Source organism: Natrix helvetica (assembly GCF_964273705.1).
Source record: "Natrix helvetica genome assembly, chromosome: 1".
Classification (NCBI taxonomy): Eukaryota; Metazoa; Chordata; class Lepidosauria; order Squamata; family Natricidae; genus Natrix; species Natrix helvetica.
In genome coordinates this window covers 229,801,647-229,812,772 of record NC_138548.1, presented here as the reverse complement: position 1 = coordinate 229,812,772, position 11,126 = coordinate 229,801,647, and the positions used below count along the sequence as shown (strand labels likewise).

Sequence of the window (11,126 nt, the reverse complement as noted above, 5' to 3'; positions counted from 1 at the left end):
GCAAGGCATTCATAACAAGAGCCTCAATAATGATTGCTTCCTTCCCTTTCTGAGGTGATGAAGCAGAATGGAATTAAGGGGGCCTGGTGTCAAGGCCGATGCCTGCAATAATTTCCCCTGTGCTTGGTACCGGTTACTGGGAGCCCAGGACTTGAATATACCGTATTTTTCGGAGTGTAAGACTCACCAGAGTATAAGACCCACCAAGATTTTGAAGAGGCAAATTAAAAAGCAAGTTTTTGCACTCTGCAGACCTCCCCAAAAAACCATTTTTTTGCAAAAATGGGCCTGTTTTTTTTTTCAAAAAAAGGAAAGGGCATGTATAGCCTTTAGGAGGCTTGTAGAGTGCTCCTGAAAGGGGGGGGCAAAATTGAGCAAATCAGCCCATTTTTCACTCATTTCTTCCCTCCCCAGCCCCCAGGAGCTCTCTGAAAGCCTCCTAGAGGTTCTGCATGGCTATTTTGGTGAAGGGGGCGGGGTTTTGGGAGGCAAAAAATGCTGTATTGTGTATAAGCTGCACCCAGATTTTCAGCCTCTTTTTTGAGGGAAAAAGGTGCATCTTATACTCTGAAAAATACGGTAGTCCTCAACTTATGATGAGTGGGAGCAGGATTTCCACTGCTAAGCAAGATGGTTGTTAAGTGAGTTGCACCCAATTTTTTTTTTGCCAGCAAATAACTAGAGTTAAGAGAACCAAACAATTGTTAAGCAAATCTGGCTTCCCCCCATTGACTTTGCTTGTGAAACACAGTTGACAAATCGCATTAGCTAAAATTTTATCACTCCATTATGGCCAACCATGATGCAGGAGTGTAGTTGGTTCAAAAACAAGTACAGCCAGCAAGGAAGGTTGCAAATAGCAATCACAAGGCTCTGGTTGCTAAACAAATGGTTATAAGCTTCAGGGCTGGGTTCCTGCCAGCTCTAACCTCTTCTATAGAAGAGGTTCCACAAATCTACAGTGCCGTTTATAACTGGTTCCAGCTTCCCCCGCCCCTCCGCACATCATCAAGATGAAGAGCGAGAGGAGGAATTCTGGGAGTTGAAGTCTACAAGTCTTAAAGCTGTCAAGTTTGAACACCCCTGGGTTTTTTTTTTCCTAAAGGGTTAGGGGTGCAAGGGTCTTGTAACTTGACAGCTTTAAGACTTGCGTGCTTCAAATGCCAGAGTTCCTGAGCCAACATTTTGGTTGCTAAGCAAGAGCGTTGTTAAGTGAGTTTCATCACATTTTACAAGTTGGCCACGCCCACCCAGTCACATGACTGCCAAATCACACCCACTCGGTCACATGGCTGGCAAGCCACTCCTGAAGTTTATAAAGAAAGGCCACCTAATTAGCATTCTCACAACGTATTTTTTTTAGTCTTACCTCCTCCCTTCTTTCTAATTTCAAATTTGATAGGCTGTGGATGTGCCATTTGGAGCCTAGAGAAAAATTTGATCTGTATTGGAAGAGTAGGCCTGGAATTATAACTATAATTCTGATTCAACTACTTAGGACCACCAGGTTGGGCTTTTCCTTTCAAGTCCTTTCATTAACCCAGTTTTCTTTTTTGACATGATTCAATTCATATATTTCGCCAAATTGATTGCATAAATCTCCAAGGTGAGCTGGCTCCCAACACTAGATTGTGAAACACAAATCATATGCGCTGAAACATTGTCACCCCATTATGGCAAAGCATGATTGAAACAAGCATAGTTGTTTCAAAAACAGTGTGTTTCCTCCACTCCCAAAATATTAAAATTCCCATTTTGCAACACACACAAAAAGTCCCGATTTGCATCATGTAGCTCAAATGAAAACAGCTTTGACTTAATTTGATTGGCAGAGCAACCAAGTACAGAAATGTTTCACATCTACACTGTATTGCCAAAAGTATTCGCTCTCCCATCCAAATAATCAGAATCAGGTGTTCCAATCACTTCCATGGCCACAGGTGTATAAAATCAAGTACCTAGGCACGCAGACTGTTTTGACAAACATTTGTGAAAGAATGGGTCGCTCTCAGGAGCTCAGTGAATTCCAGCGTGGAGCTGTGATAGGATGCCACCTGTGCAACAAATCCAGTCGTGAAATTTCCCTCGCTCCTAAATATTCGACAGTCAGCTGTCAGCTGTATTATAAGAACGTGGAAGTGTTTGGGAACGTCAACAACTCAGCCATGAAGTGGTAGGCCACGTAAACTCGTCCAACATCACTGTGTGACCTCACAAATGCGCTTCTGGAAGAATGGTCAAAAATTCCCATAAACACACTCCTGAACCTTGTGGACAGGCTTCCCAGAAGAGTTGAAACTGTTATAGCTGCAAAGGGTGGACTGACGTCATATTGAACCCTATGGATTAGGAATGGGGTGTCACTTACAGTAAGTTCATATGCGAGTAAAGGCAGGTGGGCGAATTCTTTTGGCAATATAGTGTATATCAAACCATGTAAAAGTTTGGAGTAGCTGAAATGGTGATTTACAAACCTAGCCATGATTTATTATGAGCCTAGCTAATAATGGTTGAAACAACAAATCATAGCCCGGAGCAAAATATGGCCTCTATCCCTAGTAGGTTTTTTCATTGACAAAGTTCAGCAGGTATATAGAAACCTATTATTTGGTAGCAGAATATTATCTTTCTCCAACTTCCACAATATAAAGGAAACACCCAGAGGAAGAATTTTGTAAAAAAAAAAAAAACACACAATTTATTGCTAACACAGCTAGGTGTCCCATATAATAAGACCAGACATTCACTACATAACAAGACGGTTGGTCCTGTCTGAGCTGAAGTTTAACCTTATAGTATTTTCCTGCAACAGATAGTTTTAACGCAGTTTTTTTCCTATCCAAATTTAGGCCACCTTTAATTCAACCGGAGATCCTCTGGCTGATTGCGACTGCAGGTCCTAGACTTTATAGCCTGCAGAGCTTTTGAATATGTGGATTGAAAATTCTGGGATATGCAGTACCCCACCCCACCCCCCATCTGAAGGTACTGTATCTCTTTGGGCAAGGTTAAAGGTGGATCTGTGGAGAATGCAGAATTTGAAGCATCGGACTTTCTTCAGCTCCAGCTTTAACATCTATGGAGACAAGTGGCTCACTGTCATCAAAATGTAATCTTCAGTCCTCTCAGTTATGCACAAAGGGGATATGCTGCAACGATAGACAGGGCAGCTGTGAGGCTTGCTAACCCCTACCTATCTACAACAGGAGCTTTGATGCTGGGGAAAAAAGCATGCTTGCAACTCAAGATAGCCAACCATGATGATAAATGACCCTTCTGTGTTCAATGCTGGCCCATCTGATGGCCGCTTTCCCATTTGTAGCCAACCTGCTCACAGTTTTTCGCCACAAAAGGATTAAGCTTTGTGTTATTTCAGTGAAAGCCGAATATAAAGGGAGCATCTGGTCCAGCATTCAAGGACTGAGAGACTTCCAGTGGAAGCATTCACAGTAGATACAGGCATGAGGCTAGAATGCCAGTCACACGCAAAAAAAGCTGAACATTTCTGCAGCAGGGGTGGCATTCCATGGCCCCGACATTAATAATAATAAAAAAAAAGACCTCAAACAATTATGAATAGTTGGGGGAGGAAAAAATATAGTTCTCTCTACCATATTGCATAGATACCCATATATGCCTAAAGCATCCAATATTTACCAATAATGGGAATTAATTGGCCTGTTAGGAAACTGGGATGCCCTTCCTAAAATCTGAGTGGGAAAATTAGGCAAAGTGTTTATGAGGTCTACCCAGTGAGGCATTTACTACCCCAAAGCGGACATGAACGAGAAGAAGACAGACAGGCTCTATGCATATTCTTGGAAGTTTTGAGCTTTGGATTCAGAAGATTGGCTGCCCCATACTGGTATAGCCATGGTTCTTTCCTGGCTGGGCTAAACTGAAAAAAAAAATCATCAAGGAAAAACTGATTTGGATCCTATGTGGAAACCTATTGCTATGAAAGAGCAAAGCATAACACATTACAGTAGTCATTCTGAATGACACACACGCTCAAAGCTCAAACAATCCTCCTTCACACACATTCACGCAAATGTACAAAGTTGAATGGAATATGTGGCCCAATAGTGCCAACTCATATTGCACTTGAGTGAGGTATGAAACCGAGTTTTTTTAAAAAAATGGCTCAGAACTTGGCCTCTTTGGACCACCGGATTTTGTGAGAGAAAGGAGGCCAGGGTAGGTATGGATTTTAAGACGCATGTAAACAAAAGGGAAGGGGGAAAAAGCCCCCCAAATAACAGAGAACGGCAGCATCTCTTAACATGATGAGGGACACAAGCTTCATCTCCAGCAGGCTGAACCTTCATCTTGACCCCTAGAAGTTAGTCCAGCAGCTCATTTTATTTATTGGTCTCAGTCCTTTGTCCTCTTCATAACCTACTTCTGCTGCCTTTGATTGTGTTTTTTCTTTTTAACGAACTGCACGTTCTCTTGCTCTTGCCAGAAAAGCATCTTAATAAAAGTCTCAAAGGCCTTTTTTTTTTTTGCATTGAAACCTGTCCTTTCTCAGGCTTCTGTGAGGCAGGAACAAGAGGCCATGCGACTGAAGGACGCGGCTTCTTCATTTCACGGTCCTGTCAGGATGTCAGTCAAAACAAGGATCAGAACAAGGAAGTTCCTGACCTCCTCACCCTTCGCTGATTGGCTCAGAACACGAGCACAAAGTCAGAAAGGTCTATCCACAGTCAATGCCAAGCTCAATCCAGGCACAGCTCGTATTTTAGCTGAGCTTGCTCGGTTGGTAAGACCGGGTCACAGGCAGAGGCAGCTTGTGGAGGCCTAGAGAAGAGAAGAGAAAAACAGTTGAACAAGTCAAGCCTGCTGTCTCGTCCTTGGCTATTTAGGCAAGAAGAAAGCCAACGCGACACAACAGTTTTGTTATTTGTTGCAAGCCACTTGTGAAAAGTGGTATGAGAGAGGCCAACAGTAAGCACACCAAAAAACAAAAAAAAAAAACAAAAACAAAAAAAACAAAAAACCAAGCCAGCATGCAATCAAGGCAGAAAGCTCTTCTTAATGGAAAGCAGGCCAACTTAACAGAAGTTCCAAGCCTTTCCCAAACTCAAAAGCTTGGCACGCACATAGGTATACACCTATATACTAAGCCCAGCTGGCTTAGCCCTATCTTTCTGAATAAATAACAATTGACTGGGATCACATAAGACACTAAGTTTTTTTAAAAACTATATTATAATTCAATGCGATGTGTGAACAAGCTACTGGCCACCCGAAAAGAAGAGGCTTCCAGCCTTAGGCTACGCAAGAGACATTCCTTTCCAGGTTGATCAGGCCCCCAGTTGTCTTCCCCTCCTCATTCTCAGAAGACACCCAGACATACTTACCAACTGCCCTGATGAGCTCTGCCTGCACAGCCCAGGTGAACTTCTTCACCAAGCAAAGAGTTGTGAGTCCGGCAAAGAGCATATTATAGAGGAAAACAATGTAGAAGTTTCCCAGCCAGTTAAACCTCCCGAAGTCTCCTAGCAAGTCAAATCTTGTAATCCCTGAAACAAAGAGGAGAGGGAAAGAGGCTGACAATCAGGGACCAGAAATATACCTGTCTTCCAATCCCAATCTTGGCTCTTGTAGGAGGATCATATCGACTACCAGGACATTTCAAATCTGGGGCAGAATTGAACACCTTCACAAGTTTTGCTTTCATTAAAGTGTGTGTGCGTGCGCGCGCGCGCACATATGTATATGTATCTATATATCCCATTTGGCACCAAAAATTTAAAAAAGCTTTAGAAGGGAAGAGAATTTTAGTGCTCTACCATTTTTTGTTCCTTTTCGGAAGATCTACTGGCAGAAACAGGATAATTATATTAACCTTTTTTTATTTACCACAGTATTTAGGTTTCATCTGTGCAAGTCTTTTCGTCATTACTATAGCTCCAGTTTTTACAATGAGGCCACACATTTATTTGACTGATCAATCTGATATGAAGATCCAGGAAGCTACAGAACAGATAACTGTGCAGATAAGCAAGAACAAGACTCACCCAACGTACGAGACAACACAGGGAGTGCAGAACTCAACACCAAGAGGGAGACGCAGTTCCCAATGATCTGCCAGGAAATACAATTGAAAACAATGATGTGCATACTTGCCACTGGCTGCCTTCATCTCACACATTCAATCATACACAAGAATTTACTTATTTACTTATGTATCCCACTTTTATTTATTTTTTAACAAGTAACTCAAGTTAGCAAACATACCTAATACCCCTTCCTCCTCCTCTTTTCCCCATTACAATAATCCTGTAAGGTGACTTTGACTGAGAAAGAGCGGCAGGCCCAGTTTTCATGTCTAAGGTGGAACTAGAACTTGTTGTGGCCTACCAGTGGACAGTGAGGTGGTTGGGGAGGAACATGGGACAGCCCTGGAGCCTGAGGAAAGCTCAGATGAGGGGTCTGAGTTGGAGGCAGAGCTACACAGCAGTGAGGCCGAGGAACAGCTGAAACCTGTTCCCAGTGTCCGCATGTGCAGAGCTGCCAGAAGACAAGAACAACTAAAAAACCAGTCAACTTAGGAGTAAAGCCACAACTTGGAGGTGAGTGGCCCCTCCCAGAGGAAACAAAAGAGGAAAGAATGGGGGAGTGGGCTTTTGCAGGAAACAATTCGTTCATTCGGTCGTTGCCAGAATGGAAAGTTCTGTTTGTGATTATAAGAGACTCTATGCCAAGTTTTGGTTTGCCCTGTGTTTGGAAACTACTTATTTGGCAGCTCGCCAAATGAGATAAGGTTCGTGTTGATAAACATTCCTCTGAAAGACTGTGTGCTAAGCCTTGTGGACTGTGAATGGAAGGAATTCAGTGTTGTGTAAATAAAAGGGGACCAAGACTCTGCTTCTTGCTTTTTAAGGAAGCCTGGGTCAGAACAGAACTCGCCATCTTCCACTTTCTAGTCTGGTGCATTAACCACTGTACCAAACCAGCTCTAATTGTTCCTTTATCCATAGATTATCTTTACCAGGATCAGTTTGTTCCCTCCAAGGGATAGAAGAGACCGCAACTGATCTCTCCACAATTGGAGAGCCTTCAGCATCTTACACATTCTTCGCCTTGCATGAGGAGATCCAGAGACCAAGTATTTGGCAAAGAGCATCTCTCTGTGGTACTTCTGCTCCAAAAGGCAGGCAGTCCCATTTGACTGCTGAACACTAGCAATATCTGGTTTGTCAAATAGCTACATGTGATGCATGGGGATTTCCTCCTTAATCCAAAACTGGGGCAAACCAGAGCCAGTTCCCCAGGAGATTGTGCTGCCAGATTCAGTGACAAATTTCCTCCCAAAGGCTGTTTTTCAGACTTGGTTTTGGAATTCTTTGGAGATTTAAAAACTCAGAAGGGGAGCAGGAAATCTCTCGAAGGCAAATCACACATACCTGTTACCCTGTGACAATATTCCCAAATTGGGATTTGGGTACATTTAAAAGAGTTGGGAAAGACTGCGAGAGGGAGGCTCAACACTTGGTCTCCAGTTTCTCTTCTCACTCTTAGAATTATGAAGATGGGGGAAGGGGGCTGATACCCCCTATTTCAGTCAATCTCGGTATTTTTAAAGCACAGCTAGCAGACCCATGGAAAGTCAGGAAACTGTCTTTCAAACGATGTGGATGCATAACTGGCTTTTGAACGGAGATCATTATAAGGCAATAAACACAAGGGTTCCTCTCTCAAACTGGAAGTCCTTTCCCTGTCTCTGCTAAAATCCACTCATCCCATTTCTCAACTAGGTCTCTTTGCAACTCCACATGCCATTCTCTACCAGAGATTGTCCCACCACCTTGCTTCAAAATTCAAAGCTCTCTTAACTATTACAATTCTGTAAACCAGCATTTCTGGAACCGTCTCTTTCAGGGATGTCCAACCTTGGCAATTTTAATACTTCCCTTTTCTTTCTTTTCCCTACACTTTTCTTTCTCCTTTTCCCTCCCTTATGTTTCCTACTGTTTTACTTTGTGTTTTATATGATTAACTAATTAAAAAATAAAAGACCCGTGGACGTCAACTTCAGCATGGCTGGTTGGGGAATTCTGGGAGTTGAGGTCCACAGGTCTTAAAAGTTGCCAAGAGTGACACCCCTGATCTATTCAAATATTGTAACTTGCTATAAAAACATTGTTCCTTTTTGCTGTATTTCTAGCATTCCATGAACAACATTTCAACTAATGGTTTGGGGGTTTTACTAGTGAAAGTATGTAATAATAAAATGTTATAGGACAAAGGCCTACCTTAGTCATGGCTGTGTTGTGTTGTTCAGGCAGCAGTTTAATGAAAAATGGGGAGCTATAGAATCCCACAACAGAGGAGATCATTAAATAACTGAGAAACGTTAAGGAAGAACAGAACAGAGTTATCTTCAGCTGATGCAAATCAATCAATTATTCACTAAGTCTGCATTACTGTTACTATTAGTCTTCTCATCGTTCCTATCACCCATCTCCTCCCACTTATGACTGCAGGACTGTAACTTTGTTGCTTGTATCCTTACGATTTATATTGATATTGTTTCCTCATTGCTTATTTATACGCTATGACCATCATTAAGTGTTGTACCTTATGATTCTTGACGAATGTATATTGTCTTTTTATGCACACTGAGAGCATATGCATCAAAGACAAATTCCTTGTGTGTCCAATCACACTTGGCCAATAAAAAATTCTATTCTATTCTATTAAATTTTATGTTACGGATCTTTGAGAAAAGAAAGAACACAACTACCCATATTATATACAGATTATGCAATATTATAGTAAAATGGAAGCTGAAAAGATGGAAAATTCAGGAGAGTAAAAAAGGACAAAATTCTTTGCAAATGACAGCGGTGGGTTCAAGGAGATTCCCCCCTGGATGGCTTCAGAAAGGTAGCAGACTCATGGAAGAGAAGCCTCTCAGTATAGTAGTTACAATAACAGAGACAGGATGAAAGAAAACCAGAACAGGTTATTAATTACGAGAGGATCCAACAAAGGGGGAAAAAATGTGAAACAGACCAATGGAAAAATCTTAGTGTTTTCTTACTAAACATGAATAGCATTAACTGCACCGAGAGCAACAAAGGAGATTCCAGTAAGGATACAATATCAGAATGACCTGCATGGCTGCCCCAAAAGAGCCAAAGACAGAGAAAGAAACTTTTCCAAGTGGTGCATCCTGCAGAATGAGAAAAGGAATTAGGTTACGTTGGGGAGGGAAACATGACAAAAACCTATCCTTTTCTGCACATCAAAAGCTCAGTGCTGCAGCCCAAACCAAATTCTTGCTGGGGGAATCCTTTTCTATAAATGCCCTGCTATTCCTTACTGTCATAAAAGTTGGGTTTTAAAGTTGGTTGACGAGCTTAAAGTCCCTGCTTAGCTCTTTGCATTTTCCCATCATCAGAAGAAACAGAATATATGGCTGGCCTCCCGGTAGCCTCTCCCCTGGGAAGGAGAAGCTTCTATCAAATGGACAAAGGGAAGTCAATGGCCATCTCCCCCTGGAGTTCTCTATAGAAACTCTCTGCCTCTGTTCTGGAGGATTGGGGAGCTCTAAAACAAAATAAGAAGATGCAGAAAGGAAAGGAGGTAAAAGGCATAGGCAGCTGAGTTTCATTCTCAAGGAAACCTGCCTACTCCATGCACTATGTATAATAGTAGAATATAACTTTCTGGAGCACAGAGTTTGTTCTCTGGGGCAAACTACACTCCTGGGGCAAAAGCTTATAGCAGACTAGAGCAGGGGTCTCCAACCCTGGCAACTTTAAGACTTGTGGACTTCAACTCCCAGAGTTCCTCTTAAAGTTGCCAAGGTTGGAGACCCCTGGACTAGAGCATTTTATGGTCCCTAGGCCATATCTGGCCCTTTGGCTGTCCAACTTGCATCGACTGCTTTTATTTTGAAGGCAACTGCTATTTTTTTTTCAATTTACATATGTGTCTCTATGCATATTTATGCACCTTCACAGACTATTTGCTTTGGCCCTCCACAAGAATCCCAGTATCTCATATGGTTCCTTGGGAAAAGTAATTGCCCATCCGTGGCTTATAGGATACCAGCTCTCCCCTAGGGAAAGGAGGATAGACCCTGGATTCCTGAAATAGGGACTTTGCCCCAACTTAAAGCAATTGTGTACCATCTGAATGATCCATAAGGACATCTGACAGAGTCATTCATCAAACTGCCAAAGAAAACCAGGCACAAGAAAAGTAGAAAAGCAGGGATCATCAGGTCCCTTTTGCGCCCTCACCTGGATTCCTCGAGGCATTGCAGCATCATCCAACAGCAGCTCCAGAACATGGAAGCAGACAACCAGAACAGAGATGCCCTAGAAAATACCATGTAAACACCTGAGTATTAGGTGAAAGGTAAGAGATGAGAGGTTTCCATGCTGCATCCTGAGCTTCACCTTAAAGAGCTGCACAGTAGAAGCCGTTTTGCAGCAGTACATTAGAAGCCATTTGAAGGCACAACAGGTCTTATCGCAACAGAACACAAACCCCGAGGGGTGTTAGGGCTGTCTTAGCCCCACAGTATTTGTTTCCAGAGAGTAAGTAGTCATCTTTGTACGACGTTTGGTTGAAATTGCTCAAGGCGTTCCAGAGTTATGCTGGAACACACACACACGGCCATTTTTATATATAAAGAAAACGATTCTAAAGTCTTCAATAACTTTCTCTGGAGAAACTCTTTGCTGCCCCCTAGTGGCTACTCCATTCAGGCCGGGATTGCCTATCATATTGCATAACTTGTTCTATTACAGCAATTGCTTAACCTCAGCAAATTGAAGACCTGTGGATTTCAACTCCCAGAATGCCTCAGTCAGAAGGCATTCTGGGAGCTGAAGTCTACACGTCTTAAAAGTTGCTGAGGTTGAGAAACAACTGTATTAAGCTACATATACATGTACCTCTTTTTGCTACTTCACAGTTTAACAATACACTGTGTTCTCTCGGCATATAGAGTAGATGTAAATAAAGTTCAAGGTATATATTTAAAAACAAACTTCTAGGGGATCATTTTCAGACCATTTTCCTGACCTCAGGGGGGTTGACATGGCAAGTCTAAAGGCTGGAGATGGGGAAGTGAAATTCCCAAAAATCGGAATGCAGAAAAG

General features: G+C 42.3%; 1 protein-coding gene across 1 annotated transcript in view; it reads right to left on the bottom strand.

Moving 5' to 3' along the window:
* Positions 1 to 2,676: 2,676 nt before the first annotated feature.
* Positions 2,677 to 11,126, bottom strand: part of LMBR1L (limb development membrane protein 1 like) — a 43,117-nt gene continuing 34,667 nt past the window's right edge. The window contains exons 12-17 of the mRNA XM_081939812.1: positions 10,260 to 10,337; positions 9,111 to 9,184; positions 8,262 to 8,352; positions 6,024 to 6,090; positions 5,364 to 5,525; positions 2,677 to 4,800 (exon numbers count right to left, since the gene is read on the bottom strand). Coding sequence (XP_081795938.1) covers positions 4,742 to 4,800; positions 5,364 to 5,525; positions 6,024 to 6,090; positions 8,262 to 8,352; positions 9,111 to 9,184; positions 10,260 to 10,337 — 531 coding nt within the window. The 3' untranslated portion in view covers positions 2,677 to 4,741. The remainder of the gene's footprint in view (positions 4,801 to 5,363; positions 5,526 to 6,023; positions 6,091 to 8,261; positions 8,353 to 9,110; positions 9,185 to 10,259; positions 10,338 to 11,126) is intronic.